At 46.0% G+C, this 20,242-nt stretch overlaps 1 protein-coding gene across 4 annotated transcripts in view; it reads left to right on the top strand.

Annotated features, from left to right (window-relative positions):
• Nucleotides 1-20,242, top strand: part of TULP4 (TUB like protein 4) — a 239,541-nt gene that overhangs the window by 200,178 nt on the left and 19,121 nt on the right. For all 4 annotated transcript variants that reach the window (XM_027056542.2, XM_027056541.2, XM_027056540.2 and 1 more), the window contains 4 exons: nt 450-584; nt 7,030-7,196; nt 14,663-14,887; nt 15,874-16,108. In XM_027056542.2, the coding sequence (XP_026912343.2) occupies nt 450-584; nt 7,030-7,196; nt 14,663-14,887; nt 15,874-16,108 (762 nt within the window). The remainder of the gene's footprint in view (nt 1-449; nt 585-7,029; nt 7,197-14,662; nt 14,888-15,873; nt 16,109-20,242) is intronic.

Here is a 20,242-nt window from a genome sequence, read left to right as displayed (position 1 = left end):
AAGCAACTTTTCTCTGTACATTGGACCAAGATTAAGAAATTGTTTTCATCCTTCTTTCCACCATCCTTACGTGTTATGTGACGTTAAAATAATAATTTATGTTTACACATCATTAGAAACATGACGCGTTAACACATGAGTTAATAATCTTCACATGTGTTCTCATCACCATACCGCAGAGCCCAAGGAGCCCCACCTGGTGCCTCCAGGGCCGTCTGTTCCCGTCCTGCTTCTCATTCCAGGGTTCCCCGGTGGCGCTCTTCCTGACAGCCCCACGTAGTTCCTGAGTGCTATGTACAGTGTTGCCTTACTCAGTGACATCCCAGTCCAGAGTCTGGTCTGCAGTGTCAGGCAGTTGTTAAAGCCCTCTGCCAGACTGCAGCAGTGTGTCCTAGATTTGGGTCATGTGTGCCTTGCCTCCTTTTTACTCAGCACTTTTGTCCCGGCAGATGGTCCAGCAGCGTATCCCATCCCGGTGCAGAACATCAAGCCGCTGCTCACCGTCAGCTTCACCTCGGGGGACATCAGCTTAATGAACAACTACGACGACTTGTCTCCTACTGTCATCCGCTCAGGGCTGAAAGGTACAGAAGGCTGCACGTGACCCCAAGCCCACACATCAGCCCTGTGTGCGTTTGCCTTCCGGTGGGTGTCCCGCACCCAGTACTTATCCATTCCCGCCCGTCCGTGGGCTTAATGGAGTCTGTTAATGAAGGCCACTTCCTTTTGCTCCTCTGCTTATGTGACAAGTTGACACCTAGGCTTGTCTTGAGGAGGGATTCCTGACAGTCTTCGCCTTTCTGTCTTTACCTACTACGACGAGTAACCCTCTCTTGGGTGTATGTGTTTGCCTCTGGCTAACATATGATGTCAGTACAGTATTGGACCTCAGCACCTGCCATTCCTGGGGCAGCAGACCCAGCACGGCAGTTTTACAGAAGCCCCTGTTACTTTGAGGCGTATTAAGACACCGATGGTTGTGCGGTAAAGTCCCCGCAGCTGCAGGACTGAGGCATTGATGTAAACAGCAACCGCCAAATGCTGACTTCCCTGACAGATGTTATGAAATGTGTTCTCTCACAAGAAAATCGCTGTCCATAGGCATTTGGCATGTTCTGAATTTTGCAATTCAAGAATATTTACTCACATTGTGACCCTGATGAGTTCTTTGGAAAAACAGTTCTGTCTCTTCAGGATTAAATGGTATGGTGTAGAAGTCCCTGGATTGCCTTTGGTCTCAAAGTGCAAGGGACCTGCTATAATCCGAATGGGAGACCAGGGGTAAACCAGAACGTGCAGTTCAAGTTACTACTGTCACTCAGAACTTGCCTCAGACCAGAGAGTTGTGTCATGTGCTTCCTGTCTGAATTACTCAGGGATCTCAGGGATGATAATGGAGACTCAAGTCCGTATACTTAACTGTTGATTGGAGTGCATCATACCTGTCTGCCTGCCCCTAAGCACTTCTTGATTCCATTTTAAAACTATAGAATATTCTTACAAGTTCTCCTTTTTGTGGGTATCCCATTTTGCTGTTTCAGATCTATAATTGTGAGGAATTATTTAGCCTAAACTCTTGAGGGACGTGAACTATGTAGAAGTCCCTCTTTATACCACAAATAGGCTCCTTTAGAAGCTGAGTAAATACTTCTGTGTGTGTATGATGATGATGATGAACTTACATGCCTTGGTCTTTTTTGCAAGTTCTTTTCTGAGTGTTCTGACCTTTGTGGAGCTAACATGCAGGGGTGGTCATCATAAATTCTCACATATATTTGGTTGTCCAGGCTCTTCTTTTCTTCTTCAGAAATTCTACTTTTAAACCTTCAACTAAGTTTATTAATTCCTCAGAACCTGCCTCTAGTCCTGGAGCCCTGAACTTTGTTCTCTGACACGTGTCTGATCAGGACTGAAATTAACATATTTACCGGTCAGTTCCCTTGTATTTCTCATATGGCAAATTTTTCAGAATCTTTGTCATCTTGCTTACCTGTGGAAACTTTTTTTAATTCCTTGAATGTGTTGTTTTGTTTTCTGTCTGTCAAACTAGATTGCACTGGAGCAGCACTTCTGACACATCCCCACCAAGCCTGTGGTGGAAGGTTAGGAACGGATATGAGGTGGCTTGTGAAGGTGACCCTGGGTGGCCTTCCCAAGTGTGAAAGTTTTTGACTTGAGTTTCATGTTAAAAATACAGGCAAATTTAGCATTCTTCCCATTGCCTGACTAGAAATCTAAATCTAATCTAAGTCTTTCACACTTCCATGGGGTGACATGCTTTTGCACGGAGTCGTCTTAATTGGAGGAAGTTAGGTGAAATTTAAGTGAGCTGATGTCATCCGATCGGCGCTGGATGTAGGCAGTTTCTCTTTCTGTCTTGGTTTCAGAATATTATGAGGACTCAGTCTTACGTGTGCTATCAACGGCAGCAGGTTGTTTTGTTTTGTTTTGTTTTGTTTTTTGTCCACGACTTCATGGGGTAAATACTAGGAAGAGATCGCCAGAATCTGCCAAGGTGGCGTGTGGCAACTTGCTCCGTCCATGGTCATCTGTCCTGTGGTGGACAGGTCGGTCAATTGTCATATAGGGTGGACTGAAATGGGTTAGTCTTTCTCTGTTACTGTCTCAAAGAAATATCATCAGAGAGCTTCTCCAGTGAAGAAACATGACTCATGATATTTTCTGCTTTATCACCAACATTGTAATTTATGTTGTTGCCAAAGAACAGAGAATGGCAGATAGCTCACGGTCCCTGTGATCACCCTCTTCTCCGCCACCTGTTACACTGTGTTTTGATTGCAGATTCATAGGGTGGTGGGTGATTTTGTTTTGCAGATGTTTGCTGAGGAGATTCTGCCTTAAAGAAGAATCTGCTAAGTATCCCAACTTAGGGGACTTCTCTTTATCACATAGTGAACCATAAATCAGTACACCTTATTTGGGGTTTTTACCTTTTGTAGTTACTGTACTTTTCATTGAGAATGTAGGGGAAGAAAGACTGTTTTCCCCCTACAGATCTTAGGTTTTCCGACTGGGACCCTATAAATTACACTGACCAAAGACAGGTTGACTAGAGAAAAAGAAACAAGTTTATTAACACATGCATTGCATTTAGCTGTAGAAGCTTTCAGAGATGAGTAACTCAAATGGGTGGGTAGAGCTTGGGCTTATATTGCATATTAACAGCAGAACAGAACGTTTTTGGAAAAGTGACAAGACAAAGGGAAAGGACTTAAAGTTTCTAGTGTAGCAGATTGTGGGAAGGTAAACAGGGAGGACTAATGGAAGATAACAGCCAGTTCCTGAAGTTTGTCATGTAAATTCTTCTGGAGCTGTGTGTGGGCTGATGAGGGTCCAGAGTTGTCTCCAGTGATTAGCTTCTGTCCTTCCTGGTCAGGGGGCAGAGTGGGCAAGTGCCTGCACAAATTTACACCCTGCTTTTAGGCAAATAGGGGAAAAGAGAGAGCTTTTTTTGTATCTGCTGTTTCTCAGTTGCCTTCAGCTCAAAATAGTTTTTATATGCCGGTGTGGCATATTTTGAGGTAGCATATTCTCTTACCCTTCAAGGAAAAAACAATTCAGTGATGCGCTCAGAAACTCTGACCTAGACACTTCATCCGTTGCAGTAAAGCAAGCTCTCAAAGGCACTGCTCATTTCACCCACATTTGTCTTAAAATCAAAGAATTTAAACTCCTAGGGTTTCTTTGTTTTACAGAATTTCCTCTTTTTGTCACTTCATTGCACCATACTGGTAAAAGTCAAGAGCAGGTTTTGAAGGAGAGTGGTTCCAGTCAGTGGTGCTGTCTGCTCCTGCAGTCTGTGCTGATAGAGGTTGGATCCATCGTCCTCACTGAATACACGCCGGTGTTGTTCAGTCCTCCATATGTTCCCAGAAGCACTGTTATTAAAGAAAATAAGTACATGTTATTTTACCATCACACACTTTGCTACTTAATTTGTTTCTCCTTTGTGCACATGCTCATTTTCTCTTTCTCAACACAAAATCCACGTGTACACACACAAGTACACATGTATCTAATGACCAATAGATGAATCATTAACGTGGGCATCCAAGAGACAAAGGCCCCTGTGAACCTCACTCAGGCTTCCAACCAGCAGCTCAAGTACATGTGGTGTTTGGTAAGAGCGCTATTCTTTCTCCACGAATACTTGGCTGCCTGTTTTTGACCCAGCACTAACTCCACACAAGGGGCTCTTGTTAATATAAAAGGACCAAATTTTCTCACCGCACACTACAAGTCAAATTTTGACTCTTCCGGCTCTTACCAAGAAAGATCCATAAGATTGTCTAGCTAAAGTAGAATTGTGTGACTCTGCTAATTTTTTTGTGTATAAAATGTTTAAGAGACCAAAAATCCACAGACACTTCAAAATCATCAAGAGCAGGGTGCCTTGCTGGCTCAGCCAGTAGAGCATATGACTCTTGATATCAGGGTCATGGGTTCGAGCCCCATGTTCAGCATAGAGATTACTTTTAAAAAATAAAGGAAAATCAGTGCTTTAGGAGGATGGGCCTCTTTTGTGCCTTGGAACTCCCCACATCCTTAGAGACTCTGCTGAGAGCTTCAGGAAAAGTGAAAAGAGGCTTACTGAATAAAGCATTTAGTTCCTTCCTTCTGGCTTATATTTTGACACAAATTTTTAGAGGCTTAGAAACTGTGAAATTATTACTAAAAGATTGGGCAAAGGCATTGGGGATTATTTTCTATTCTAATATAAACTTATAAAAACTTCCTGGGACAGGAAAGTTTCTGTCCTGACCACATCTAGGCTTCTGTTTCCTTCTTTATGGAAGTGAAATCTAGAAAGTGAATAAATATGTGATTTTTCTTTGATTTTGTAGTAATTTATGCGGATTTTACAGTCCCACCCTGGGGATTCAGCCCCTGTGGAGGTACTCACACAGCCCTGGTTGCCGCTGAACAGTCCGTGGTTTTTCTTTCTTACTCCCACTCCTGAATTCCTTGTGATGGGGTTTTCTGGGGTAAGCTGGCCTCCCCTGGTGAGCGCCTGCCCATCATGTGCATCAGGACTGGCTCAGGCCCTTGATGCCGCTGGTTGTGTCATCGTCGGAACAAGAAGTGGTGTTACTCCTGTAGAACTTGTTCTCTTTTAAGCAGTGACTTGGCTGTGGAGACCACGGCTGTCTCCGTATGACTTGGTGACTGCGGGGACGAGCTCCCTGGGCGTCTGCTTTGTGGCTGCGCGGACTCCTGCTCCCCGGGCCCGGGCGCCCGTGTGGGGAGCAGAGCCTCTGGTCGCCAAGCAGTGTCTGAGCGGACTGTGTGTCTGTGCCAGCCCCTACGGGGACAGCAGCCCAGCAGCAGCCCACTTTTCTGAGGGGCCAGTTCAAAGCATCTTACTAAAACAATAGCAAGAAGAACGGTGCGGCTTCGTCACTCACCACCTGACCAAAGCGGGTTAGCGGCAGAACCGCAGGAATTGGGTGCTGTCCTCTTCGTTTATGCAGTTGCAGGGACGCTGTCATCCTAAACAACCGCAGGCTCTGCTTGTGTCACCTTTACCTGTCAGCATTAGTGGCTCTTCCTCTTGACTTCCTTGTGTTGCCAAAACTGTCATCCAGAGAAGGTCATTTCAGTTTCATTGTCATGGCCGGCTTCTCACCAGAGCACCTGAGCCCTTTGGATACCCGAGCACAGTGAAATACGTGCACAAATCCTCAAGCCTTCCCCCCCTCATCTTTTTTGAGATCTTACTCACCAGGATATTTGGATGATGCTTTTAACTTATTTTTCATTTCCTGGTTTGTACTTGTCCTTATTCATATCCTTTTATAAGAAAAGGGGGGGGGGGAGCTCCTTTTATTGATGCTTTCACTGACTCAGATTGTAGAGATTTTTCGTTCTGTGTTTGTAGCTGGGTTCACTCAGCCCTCTGCTACCTCCGTCTCTAGTTCCTGTCGGTGGCTCACCTGATGGGCTGGCTCTCGCTTCCCTGGGTCCAGGGAGCCATCTTGTCCTGGGACCACAGTCTGGTCTTCAAAGGAAGTCACAGAGCACTGGTAACCTCAGAATGTGCTGTTACTAACATCAGAGTCGGCACCGCGTGTGAATAAGAGCAAGGTGCTGTGATGGTTTGTGACCTGATGGAGCCCAGGCCCTGCTGGCATCTGGTCCCGGCTCTGAGACGCGTCCTGTCGTGACAGGGCACCGTCAGCTCCGTCCAGCCTCTCTCAGGCCTCTGAGTTCTGGATATCAGTGCTCTCTGTATGAGCCAGATACGGTTCTGGGGCCTTGATGGAGAAGAACTATGCTCTAAATCTTATTAGTACTATTAGCTTGTTTTACCAGCCAGAATAAGTAAATTGCCACGTTGGGATTTGACCAACCCTTTCATAGCCATTTTTATAGGTACCGAGTGGCTTGGTAGGTGGGCATCACATCTCCAGGGTGAAAATTTCTGACAATTTCTGACAACACGCCATCCAACAGAAGTATTTATCTTCTTTTCTAAGCCCTCATAACATCCCAATGTGGAATAAAAGTCAAGGCCTTCATATGCAGATAAGTCCTTTATGTGAACTTTATCTGCCCAGTGGTGCACAGAAATCAAATGAATATAAACTTGGAATTTGCTCTTGACTTACTTTTTGCATTTGTATACTCTTAGAATCATCTCTGAGGGCAGGGACACAAGCAGCAGATGGAGAGTCATGGGATTAATGATCTTACCTGCTCCCTCAGATTTCTGCACATCCCTCGACGGTAATGCCGGTGTTGAAGTTAGGTATTTAACATGCCGGCTTCGTCACGTGGTTTGGCCTGATACAGCTGTGTGTCAGGGAGCTGTGCTCCCCATCCATGTGATAGACATCTGTTTAAATAGAGTCTGTACTGTCTTCAGAGAAATGGGTAGCTATTGTCTTCGTGAGAGAAAGGGTAAGAGCTGCCATTGTATTTGCTCAGCAGCTCTGTTTTCTAAACTACTTCAGTGAAGGTTCAGGGAGGGTCACATCCTCATGCTGACTGTCTTCTTTGTGATTTCAGAGGTGGTGGCCCAGTGGTGCACGCAGGGAGACCTCCTGGCCGTCTCTGGCATGGAACGGCAGACCCAGCTCGGTGACCTCCCCAATGGCCCTCTTCTGAAGAGTGCCATGGTCAAGTTCTACAATGTCCGCGGGGAGCACATCTTCACCCTGGACACGCTTGTGCAAGTAAGGATGTGTGTCAGACCTTCATTGTAACGCCACTGTGTTAGTATGCTTTCCGGGCTCCATTAAATACCGTGAGGTGGCTATAGTTCCTATAATTATCTTCGACAGATTTTAATCTTTCGTTGACCTTAATTAAATTATGGAGTGTAAGCCAGAAGAAATAAAGGAGAAACGTGTTTTTGCCTTTAACCAAAATACTTTATTACATCCCCCACTGAAAAGAGTGGACAGTGAGTAAGCAGAGGGAGCTGGTATTTATCGTCAGGCAGAAATTAGCACTTACAGAAGTATGCGCTGAATCTTCATTTATTCACTCTGATGTTATGTTTTCTATGCCAGTAATGTACTTCTGCATCTTAGCTAAATGACTGTTAAACAGTAAGTAAGAAAGCTTAAAGATCTTTGGAAAAGAAAGGTAGCCCTTTTCTATTTGTTTTTATTTCCCAGAGATCTGTAGACCACTTCATTTCTGATTTGGATCAGCTCTCGTGGAGGACGAAATTCTTAGTGGGGTGTAGTGGAGACAGGTCTGAGAGTGAGTTGATGACTGACGGGGGCAATAATAAACTAGAGACTTCTTTTCTAACCTTACCCAGCTCAAAGAGGCAGGTATACCAGATTCGGGGAAATTTGCAATTAGATGCAGACATTGATTATTTAAATATAGCTCTCTTTTTTTGGTTGTGGAAAAACACACATAATAGAATTTGCAGTCTTAATCATTTTTAAGCGTATAGTTCAGTATTGTTAATTGTATTACGTTATTGCGCAACCAATCTCCGAACGTTTTCATCTTAACAAAACTGAAACTGCAGGTGCGTTGTCTGGAACATAGTAGGTGCTCAGTAAATATTTGCTTGGTGGATTGATGGACGGACAGTTGTCAACATATGCTCTTTTTAGTGCTTTCTGCTGATAGTTTGAACCAGGAGGCTATGTGCCTTCTCACTCAGATGTCATGCTGACTTTTATCCCTACCCTGACAGGTAGGAGAGGATGGGCATTTCCAGCTCTTCCTGAGTTAATAAGGCTTTTACAGTTATTAAAAAACTTATTTGTGAATTGAAGTAATGAAACACACTCCCAGTATATTCAGTGTTGTCCACTCTTCAGTCTGACTCAGGGTATTCTGAGAATACCTCCTGCTGGTATTCTGTTCCTTCCACAAGGATTGCCCTCCCTGCCATCTCAGCTGGGGGAAACCATCCTTAACGCCAGCACGGTCACATCCTTATGTAAATCTGCCCAACAGCTGCAACCCCTCTTCTCCATGAAGCATCCCCCTGGGATGTTTGATACTTCTGATATTTATTACGCTTTTCTGTCTACTTGTCTTACCTTCTTGAAGTCAAAGACCACATTTTCTTCATTTCTTTGAAATGCCTGGAATATGATAGACGCTCAACGGCCTCAACCAGTGTAGAAGTTCTCACCAACTGTAACATACAACTGTGAAACTAACATAGGTCTTGAATTTTAACTGTTTGGGGCTCAGAGATAGGAAGGGAGCTTAGCTGATCATCCTTTTGGGAAAAATATCCATATAGTGTCTCAGAATTTTAATAAATTATTCGTTTTTTCATTTGAGGATCTGTTTAAACCACTGAAAAAAATTGCCTCAATAATACAAAGTAAAGTAATGGTGTTACTAAAAATCAAGTACAACAGGGTGCCTGGGTGGCTCAGTCGGTTGAATAACCAACTCTTGATTGTGGCTCAGGTCATGATCCCAGGGTCAGTGGGTTAAGCCCTACATCAGGCTCTGCAGCTGAGTGCAGAGCCTGCTCAGGATTCTCTCCCTCCCTCCCTCCCTCCCTCTTGCCCTCTCCTCCCCCCCCACTCCCCCACTCATGCTCTCTCTATTTCTCTCTAAAAAAAAAATAAATAAAATTTAAAAAATCAAGTACAACATTAATTATAGAGAGCACCAACTTTTTTCTGTAATGATTCTAAAATTACATGTTATCTGTGCTGTTTCAAGTTGTCCAAGGGCAGGGACATTTTTATAGCAGGAAGGAAGTTAGGAAATTTATTGGGCTGTTTATAGAAAGAACTAAATGCAATTTAGATTGGATAATTTATTTCCAAGTTAATTAGACTGCAGGTTATTGCGTACAAAGCCGTTGCTGGGCACAAACTTGTGGCAGCCTCAGCTTTAAAATGGATTCTCCTGATTTACTCATAACAGCAATGCCCATGGCTGAAGCTCTTCAAAGGAAATACACTGCAATTCATTTTCCTTTCTTTTCCTTTCCTTTCTACCTGTTGTAGTTGAAAATCCTGTAATTTACCTCATTAGCTATTTCTGGGACCATCTATATGTAGTTGCATATCTGTTCATCTACAGCAGATGTTTAGAGTTCGCATTACTGACTGAAGTTTGCAGGCTTCAGTAATTTGGGTTGTTGGTTGGTTGGTTGGTTTTGTTGTGGCTTTATGAATGTTTGTTTGCATTAAAAGCATGTTGGAGGAGTCGGCTTATATTCTGTAAGGTTCCTTTGTTGATATAAGATAATTAGGGTAAAATGTTAAGAGAGAAGGGAGAGGAAGAGATGGATGTGGAAACTGAAAAGTGAAATGAGAGATTGCAGGTATGGTCGTAGACTCTGTACTCAAGAAGGAGAGTCTGTTAGCAAGGGTATATATTGACCCTTTTTGTTGAGGACTAACTGTACCTATTCTTTTTTAAAAAAAAAATTGTTTGATGTTTATTCATTTTTGAGAGACAGAGAGAGACAGAGCATGAGTGGGGAAGGGGCAGAGAGAGGGAGACACAGAATCTGAAACAGGCTCCAGGCTCTGAGCTGTCAGCGCAGAGCCCTGACGTGGGGCTTGAACTCACGGACTGTGAGATCATGACCTGAGCCGAAGTCGGACGCTCAACTGACTGAGCCGCCCAGGTGCCCCTATACCTATTCTTACGAAGCTGCCACAGGAGTGCTTTTTCCATGGTTTGCTAGAAATGGATGAGAAGAAAGTCCTTCCTGGGATTGTCAGCTTTGAAAATATAAGAATGGTGCATTTTCTAAAACTGCAGTTTGGGTGCCTGAATGCTGAGCTGGCTTTTACTAGTTACTGCCCCTTAGTCAGCGGCCAAATCATTACAGCTTAATATTCAAAACTGTCCGTGGCTCCACCAACACAGTTTGATGGTGACCAGTCACCCAACTTGGTCTGTTTAACAGTGAACTGTTCTAGGAGGCTTTCTTTCTTTGTACACACTTGTACAAACATTAGACATTCCCTTTGTACACACCTTTACAGACATTATACACATCCCCTTCCAATGTTAGACATTGGAGCGCATTTCCTCTAAGACAGAAAACATTCTACTTCCTAGGGGAGCTGTGGAAAGGAGGGGCAGAGCTGCCCTGGCTGTAGGAGCCTGGGAGGGCCCTCTGGCACCCACAGGGTCAGACAGCTCCATGGGCTGGTCCCTGGTCCTCAGCTGGGAGCCCTCATCAGCCAGAAACAGTGGGTTTGGACAGCCTCACTGTCCCTCTCTTGGGACAGCGGATTTAACCCTTTTGTTGTCTTTCTTGAGCAGCTTATCTTTAATATGGAAAGAACAGCCCGTTTTTCATTCCTCTTAGATTTTTAGAGGACTGCATGCAACTCACTGCAGTATACAAAAATCGTAATATGGTGAGGAAACTTTCAATTTTTTAAAATAAACAGACTGCCCGTCTCAGTCAGGCCTCTGCTAAAACTACCTCCTTGGAGCAGCCTTCTCTGCCCCCCTTTGTCTGAAACGACTGCCTTGCTCTTTCTCAAGGCCCCTATCCTGACATGATCAGCGTGGTCAGGTACTCTCCATCAGAGAGACTAAGATGTGCATCTCTCTTCCTGTCCTACCTCACAGTGTCAGCTCCATGAGGGCAGGGATTTGTTTTATTCTGCCCTCTTGGAATGTGTGTGGCCCATTGTAGACATTTGACAGACAGCTAACTGGATGACTGGCTGGCAGCACAGTAGATGAACAGATGCCCAGATGAGTGTGCGGTGTGCTTCGTGGGCAGCGGGAGGTGAGGCTCGCGAGTGTGTGGCGTGTCTTCATGTGCCAGAAGGGGCTGAAACTGACCATTTACTAATAAAGTCCCTGTGCTATAGCCAAGGACAGAAGAGGAGCAGACTCACTTGCCTCCCTCACGTGGATCGGCATCAGACAGCGAGACAGGCAGGTCCTCAAGTGGTCAACTTGACTGTGCGTTAACCACTCACCAGACCTCCATACAAATAGCATCTCTCTCCAGCTAATACCTCTCCTTGTTTCATCAAACTCACCGGAGCCCTAGATTTCTACTACACTGATGCTCCCCGAAATGTAGCTCACGTTCTTGTCCTTTTGCTTTGGATTTAGACATGCAAAGTATGTGAACTTGCCCACACAAATTAAGATTTGAATGTTACCAACTTCACAATTCTGGCCATCAGTTCTAAAAATAGTCATTTTGTGTGATTTGAGACAGATTAAGTCTGCAGATTTACAGCTGAGTTTTTCCCTAGCAGACAGCAACTGTTCAAAAGCATTAATCTGTGGGAGTTGTCTTAGTGTGCACCCGTATCTGTTCCCGGGTTTATTGGGATTAAACATTTGGTACGTTTCTCTTCTGCTGCAGCCAATCCTGGTAGGTGGGCAATTCTTAGGGAAGATGGCGCTCTGTGGGCAGGCAGTGGATTCATGCTCTGCTGGCACCCCTGATCCTCGGGGACGGAGGGCAGAAGTCCCTGACTGGGGGGCAGCTGAATCAAGACACCCCCAGCCCACATCTGTGGCATGTGCGCTTTGAGTCTTATTGTTTCCAAAACAACAGAACATTTTTAGGGAGGGTTTTGTAGGCTGAAGTACCCATAAACAGCACAGGAAAATCAGCACCAGAAGGAAATGAGACATTAAAAAAATAAGATGACATATTTAAAAAAGTATAAAGTATTCAAAAGGGTATAAAAGGATTTTGTGTGTGGTTTCCTACTTATTTGTTTATTTTCAGCTCTATTGAGATATAGGTGACATGAATGTTGTGTAAATTAGAGTACACAAGTGTGGATTTGATACACTTGTATATTATAATAGAATTGCCATCGTAAGGTTCACTGGCACCTCCATCACGGCACACAATTACCATTTCTTTTTTGTGGGAAGAACGTTTAAGATATAGTCTCTTAGCAGCTTTCAATACAAAGTATAGTCTTTCTCCTGGTGTATAGGACTTAAGGGTATCCTGAGGTCATGTCCCTACCGCCAAGCCTCCCCCATTCAGTAGGAATTACAATAAGCAGTTCCCCACATCAGGGAGATCTCAAAACCTTCAGACAAGAGGATCAGCTCTATCTGTAAATGCGTCTTTATTTTTCTAATATAGCCTTAAAATGTAGTATGGAAAGGTACCAGTATTTATTTTGCTACTTTACATCTTACAGGGAGTATATGCTATAAAAATAAGTGACAGGCACATTCTCTTTATTTCTGTTTCTTATTTTATTAAGTTTGTTAGTGGGACATTATACATTCTTTAGGTGGTTATATCCGTACGCTAACAGAGAGGAGGCAGCATCTTGTGGTAGGTGAGCATAAGCTGTGGAGTTGAGAGGAAATGGGTGAGAATTGTAGCTCACAGTGTATTAGCTGCAACCAAGTAGCCTCTCTGAGCTTCAGTTTCCTCACCTGTTAAATAGGAATAATGATACCTACATGGTAGAATTGAAAGGATTAAATGAGATGTTATAGGTACTTATTGAGATGTAAGAGAGATAATTTTTTTAATGTTTATTTTGAGAAAGAGAGAGAGGGAGACACAGAAGCTGAAGCAGGCTCCAGGCTCTAAGCTATCAGCACAGAGCCCGATGCGGGGCTCAAACCCACACACCGTGAGATCATGACCTGAGCCGAAGTCAGATGCTTTACCGACTGAGCCACCCAAGGCTGCCCAGAGAGAGAATTTTTATCCACGTTGAAAGTCTGCATAAGTGGCTTAAGTTCATTTGTACAAAGGGATAAGTGATACATACTTATCATAATGGTAATTTTATGTAAGATCCTCCCAAAACATGTAATCAACTGTTACCATGAAAAGCAGAAACCAGAAGGACAGAGGGGACAGGGATTAATGATAGCAAAGGAATTTTTGTGTTATTTTTATGCCTTCTCTGCTTTGTCTTTAGTACTGATTATGGCTTACTCTAAGTTAACAGGCCCCTGTATGGAGTCGGCCCCGGGTGTGGGATCCTCTTGTAAGGAGGAGGCGTATTTTAGAAGTACTCTGGAGGCCCGCGCACTTGAGTTCTAGGTTCCCACCCCACGGCTGCCTGGCTCACAGAGATGGAAATAAAAGATGGAGTATCTTCAGCCTTGCATTTTGTTTTGAAGTTGAAACCCGGATTAACTGACCCTGGAGGCTATTTTAAGCAGGTGTCTTAATCTGTTCCTTTTATCTTGATATTTGTCACTGAAGTGTGAAAATTCTGTTCCTGTCATTCCTATAATAGATCTGATATCCCCACTTCTGATCTTTGAAACCCCTCAAGACCTCATTAAGTTAGAGCCCCATCCAGCTGGACAGGAATGAACAGATTCTCCTGTGGCTTTGCCATCACAGCCCTCTGCCGCTTCCCTTCTTCCTTGGTTGATCCTGGCTGGCACCCCCGAGCCTTGGATTTTTTTTTTTTTCAATATAACTAGTCACTGACTTGCATCTTTGGATTTCATCCTGCCTGTTCAAAGCAGTGGTGTCCACAACGCCCTGGAGTGGCCACCGCAGAAACTGGGTCCTCTTTCCACATAGCTTTTAGCTTTCCTTAGCTCCAGGGCTGCTGAGGGTGACAGTGATTCAGTGCCTGCGGGTTATAACCTGTGATCAGTTCCAGAAGCACCTTCGGCATCTTGCCTCTCTTTCAGTCCTCACAGCTCCCGTTTTACTCGTGACAACACGAGAGGCTTCCCAGGATTGTATGATGGTCCCCAGGCCACACGGTACATGACCCCAGGCCCAGTGTTGATTTGACGCTAAAATGCTCCTTGTTGGGACAAAAGGGGGACAAAAATGCTATCTGCTCTACCTCCTTGCCACTGCCTCAAGCCACAGGAACTACCATCAATTTCTTAGGGATCCAGATAACGAGAGTTTCAGTAAGGAAGGTGTCTTACTGTTCCCCAGACTAATTGCATCTTCTGGCAGAGACATTAGAGCTAAGTTAGGTTTTACGGTACCAAATTAAATGAGATAATACATGTGAAAGAGCTTCACAGAACTATTCCAGTCAGTGCCTTGTGTTCTGGCCTGGGGATCTGACTACTTTCCAATGAAAATACTGAATTTGTGTAATGTAGTATTTCATTATCTATTGTGCTTTTTAAAACCAATATTCTCAAAAACTATTCAGTCACTTTATTTTACTCGAGACACGCTTGCATCGTCTTCTTACCACAAGAGCAGAAGCCTAAGTATAGCCTCCCTCACTTCCTGCAGCGCCCCATTGTCTCCATCTGCTGGGGACATCGGGACTCGCGGCTGCTGATGGCTTCAGGACCAGCCCTGTACGTGGTGCGCGTGGAGCACCGCGTGTCCAGCCTGCAGCTGCTGTGCCAGCAGGCCATCGCCAGCGCCCTGCGAGAAGACAAGGATGTCAGCAAGCTGACCCTGCCCCCCCGCCTTTGCTCCTACCTCTCTACCGCCTTCATCCCCACCATCAAGGTAAAGCCCGTCCACCCTCCCTTCTCTTCCTCCCCCATACTGGCTGCCTGCCTGCTCCCGGAGGGCAGGTGAGATTCCCAGAGCAGGAGCGCAAAAGCCATGTCTGCTCCTTGGCGAGAGTATCCAGGTGACGGATTCTTGCTAGTGCAGTCTGTCCCTGGCACGAGAAGCGTCCACCAGAGACTTGCCTTGTGTGAGGGGCGTAAGCTTTCTTGTGGCAGAGGCGGTATTGGGAGCTTGACTGCCGTGCCATCCTGATCATCTGTCTGCTTGGTTCAATCCTCACTTCCTGGCAGGTGCTTCAGAAAAGCAAGAAACACGTTCCTGGAAGTTTGAGTAGCTTGCTCTGTCACTAGTTACGGGAATGGTCAGAGTGAACCCTGTCCTGAGGATTGAATTACTGCGCTGAGGAGGGGCGACCTTCATCCAGCACTTGCTGTCACTTGTCCTTTATATTGATTGCAACTCGAGAATTAGTCCGTGTATTGGTGGTGTGTGGACTGTATCTGCCAGTTGCTAGTCAAGTGTGGCTTTCCTCCTAACCTCAGGCCTCGGCACCTTGCATTCTTTTCCGTGTTCCCTTTTTTGTATCCTAGCTCTGCTTCTAAGTGTCAGATTGACTTGTTCGAGGTTACTTTTTTCTTAAAATACCAGTTTTAGAATCTGTTGGGATGTTTTTTCAAGTTGCTTAATGATCTTGGTTGTGAACCAGTGATTCTCAACCCTAGCTGCACATTAAAATCACATGGGGAGTTTTTAGAAAATGCACATGCCCAGGCCCACCCCCCAGAGAATCCAGTTTCATTGCTTGAGGTGGGATCCTAACTTAGGTATTTTTTAAAGCTCCCAGGAGATTCTTACGTGCACCCACAGTTGAGAATGGCTGCTCTCCATCACACGGTTAACACTCCCTGAGCTATCAGCCAGTGCTCTGTTGGAGTAATCAGTGCTGTCTGTACTCTTTTCTTTCCATGTCCTGCCTCCAGCCCCCAATTCCAGACCCCAACAACATGCGAGACTTTGTCAGCTACCCCTCGGCTGGCAACGAGCGTCTGCACTGCACCATGAAGCGCACAGAGGACGACCCGGAGGTGGGCGGCCCGTGCTACACCCTCTACCTGGAGTACCTGGGCGGGCTTGTGCCCATCCTCAAGGGGCGACGCATCAGCAAGCTGCGGCCAGAGTTTGTCATCATGGACCCCCGGACAGATAGCAAATCAGGTGGGCCTCCACACCCTGTTTTCGGGTGTGGTTGAGGACTCGTGTTCCTGACAGCCCGTGCAAAGTTAATGCTTACTTAAGAAATGTGGGTCTGTGTTTTGGCTAGCGTGGAACATCCTTGAAGCTGCTCCATTTCCAAAATTGTATTGAAGCTAATGATTCTTTAAATGTACTTTCCGGTGGGTTTTTAACAGCACCCGTAAGACTTCGCTTGCTCGGGGCCGTGGATCGAGGGAACGTAACTCGCTGTCTGGGGGAGGCTGGCACAGGCTTTTTGGGAATAATAGGTTCCTCTTTTAGTTATTATCAGGCATTATCGAGGGCCTTAATGTACTGCTGAGACAAGCTGAAAATCATCGTGAGGTACATCTCTGTCTCCCAGAGCGAATGATGGAATTACAATCTTCAAACCTTCAGCCTACTCCTCAGCCTCCTACTAGAATCTTCCTTCTGCTCCTTACTAACCCACCATTAACCGCTTTTTAGCAGGTTACCAAGGAAAATTCCTTGCTCATCCATAAAGATTTTGGCATGATGAATCACTCTGCCTTTCTGAAAACTCTCCCCTGTATTGATTTTCATTACTCAGTTGGTGTACTCGAGGTGCTCGCTGCATGCTTCCTCTGGGGTCCTACACTGTGAGCCTCCAGAGCCAAGGAACTTTGCTGTTTCTCTTTGCACTATGGACACTTGCCCAGTGTCCTAAGCTACTGACTGTGAGGCCCACACGCCCCACCGGCAGTAACACCAGCTCAGATGTTCCACTGCCCCCTGTGAAATCCTGCTCGTCACCTGCAGCAGCGGGAGAAACACTGCCTTCCCTGCCAGTCACTTGTCAGTTGGGCTGCCGGTGTCTTGTCTCCCCCACCTCCCCCGCGGAGTCCCGAGGGCCTGGACGGAGGGAACTCAGTGCCTGACCTTGAGAGGACAAGTCGAAAGGGATTTGTTTGATGGGTGCACACTCATCCTCTCCACTTCCCCAGCCCCGCTCCCTCTCCACCCATCAGACTGGCCTCTGCCCCTCGTGTCCCTGAAGCCCTGGGATGCGCTGGTGTCACGGCGCAGTGAGCATCTTCAGCCTGACGTGCTTGCCCACTCCGATAGTTCACACAGCTGCCCCCCCTCTGTGTGCCCTCCATGATTCGTGCAGCATCTGTGGCCGCGCTCTGCCGTCTGTGTTACCGTGTAAAGTTGAGAGCAGTAGGACCGTACTTTGAAACAGTAGGTATTGGTCCATTTTTTTGTCTTTTGGTTCATGCAGTGAATGAGCACCAAGAGCAGGGAAGGTGAGTGGAAGAACTGGAGGCTGGTAGGGAGCAGGCGGAGAGGAGGGAGAAGATTCAGAAGGAAGGAAGGCGAAGTGAGGAGGGCAGGAGGGCAGTGGGCATCGCAGAAGCTGTGGCTTCAAGGGAAGGTAGAGGAGCAGTGCCCAAAGTGGGCGGGCTGTGGAAGGCGCACACTACAGGGTCATTGTCCCTGAGGCTCCCTGCTGTGTGTGTACAAGTTTATAAAACCTGTACTGAGATGGAACGTTGAAGGGAGCTGACCTGAAGTGCTTGCTTCTGCCCCCACGTGCATAAATTCCCACTAAAAATCAGGCAGAAGAAGCAGGCAGGGGTACCATGGGGCACCGAGGCCGGGGGGCAGACCACTGGCCCAACACCTGCTTCTGCTGACTGTTCCCATCCCTCAGCTCGTGCTGTGCACAGATGGGCTCAAGTGCTAGCAGTCCTCTGGGGAATAAGGTGCTTTATTTTTGTAATTAAACAAATCAAAAAGTTATAAAGCATAGCACATCAACAGTATGTATTCACTACCCTCTCTGTCGTCTTTGAATCTCCTGTGGTTGTGGGTAACACCGGGGCATCTCTGCTTTCCGGAACTTTATAAACCCCTTTGGGTGACAAGACAACTTAACGCTTAGAAAGTTCAGGAAAAACATCAAGATTTTATTCATTTATTTCTAATTTTTTAAACATTTTTATTTATTTTTGAGAGACAGAGGAAGAGAGAGAGAAAAAATGGGAGGAGCAGAGAGAGAGGAGAGGAGAGAATCCCAGGCAGGCTCTGTCTGCCCCGTGAGCACAGAGCCCGATGCAGGGCTCAAACTCACGAACTGTGAGATCGTGACCTGAGCCAGAATTCAAGAGTGGGCAGTTTAACCCACTGAGCCACCCAGGTGCCCCAAAACATCAAGATTTTAATACCTCAAGACAGGAATAGAAGATGTGTCACAAGGCAGAATATGACTAATGGCCAACCAAATGGTATACGCAGACTGGTACAGAGGAGGAAAAGATTCCCAACTTTGGGAAGCCTAGAATTTCTCACGAGCTGATTAACTCTTTCAAGCCTGCACATCATTGTTTCTCAGAATGTGGTCCATGGGCCACCTCCCTGCAGGTCACCTGAGGCACTTCCCTAAAAGCAGGCTGCCAGGCCTGCCCCTTAGCTTCATTCAGCAGGTCTGGGGCAAGTCCCCCAAGTCCAGTGCCCAGGTGGGAGTTGTACTCCAAAGCTCATGCATGCTGTTGTAAATGCTCTCCAGGCAACCTAACAAACACACTCCTCAAAATTACCAGTGTGTATTTTTATAATTGAGAGCATGCGTGAGAGCATTTTTTTTTAGCATAAATCCCCAAATTTTTTAAAGGAATCTTTAGTTAGAGCTTACTACAGGTGGAATTGTGTCCCCCTGAAATTCACATGTTGAACCCTTACTCCCATTGTTACTATATTTGGAGATACGGCTTTTAGAGGGTGATTAAGGTTCAATGAGGCTGTGAGGGCGGAATCTCAATAGGATTGATGGCCTTGTAAGGAAAGGGAGAGAGCTCTCTCGCCACGCCACACGCACACACTAAGGAAAGGCCATGTGTGGACACAGTGAGAGGGTGGCCAACCACAGGCCAAGCAGAGAGTCCTTACCAGAACCTGATCACACTGGCACCCTGACCTCGGACCTCCAGCCTCCAGAACTGAGACATAAATTTCTGTTGTTTATAAGCCACCCAGTCTGGCATTTTGTTATAGCAGCCCAAATGGATTAAGACATGAGTAAAGGAAAAAAGCAAATGTTATGACATATAGCCAACTGTGAAATCTTGGATTAGCAAGCAGGTCAGGAGCTGAGTGGACAACACGTTACTGAGTTTCCTCAGTCAGTGAACTGGCCCTGTGCTCATGAGCACACAGAAACCTTCTGGGGGTTTACATGCCCATGTGAGTCAGGGCCAAGCTTCCTCTGGCTAAGTGACTCCTAACTTAAGTAATGGAAAGCGCTGCTCAAGGCCTGTGAGTGAAGCCTCTTTATTTGATCGAACTCCGATGCACACCAGTCTAGCTTGCTGTGTTCACGAGTCACGCCTTCTGATGAGGAGGTAGTTTAAGAAGAGGGTGATGTGGGCACACAGACTGGGCCTCAGTCAGCCTGCTTCCAGGTAGCATGCATGCCAGACAGCATACTCTGCTTCCAGTGGCCTCCGAGAGGCCCCTGTTCACAGATGTCCCCTCCATATGTTCAGAAACACTAGAGATTAGTTTATATTAACACACTCATCCTTTCAAATGTAAACAGCTTTTTTGAATGATAAAATCACTCAGATTCTATCAATCATTTCATTGCAGTTGGACAATTCAGCTTTTTTATTACCTGGCAAGGTTCTTGGAGCCTTGAGGGAATGAGGCTTTTTGTCAGCAAAACAAAGTGATTTTGAAGATGGGCTACCTGCAGTGAGGGTAGAGCAGCGTTTGGGGAGTGAAGGGATGTGAGGGGTGAGAGGAAGGCAGCAAAGGAGAAAAGATTTCGAGGAAGGTGTCCGATATGACCTCCATCTACTCTGCAGTTTTGTGATGGCCCAACCTCTGTGCACACCGGCTTCTGCCTTAGGACCTCTAATTTCTGCCTGGTGGCCGGTTGTGAAAATTATCTCTAGCAGCTTCTGTCCAGGCACCCTCAGCAGAGCCCAGGCCCGCCACTGACAGGCCTCATGCACAGGCATTCCTTCCAGCTGCTACTCGAAGCGGGACAACTAAACTGGGAACCCCTGCGGTGGAGCTGACTCTGTCAGGTCTCTAGTCCAGAGCAGGCGTGGAACCAGAAGAGGCCATCACAGGGCCCAGGTCAGAAGCAGG

This window comes from Acinonyx jubatus, chromosome B2 (assembly GCF_027475565.1).
Source record: "Acinonyx jubatus isolate Ajub_Pintada_27869175 chromosome B2, VMU_Ajub_asm_v1.0, whole genome shotgun sequence".
Classification (NCBI taxonomy): Eukaryota; Metazoa; Chordata; class Mammalia; order Carnivora; family Felidae; genus Acinonyx; species Acinonyx jubatus.
The sequence above is the reverse complement of the archived record's forward strand: the minus strand, read 5'-3'. Positions and strand labels throughout refer to the sequence as shown.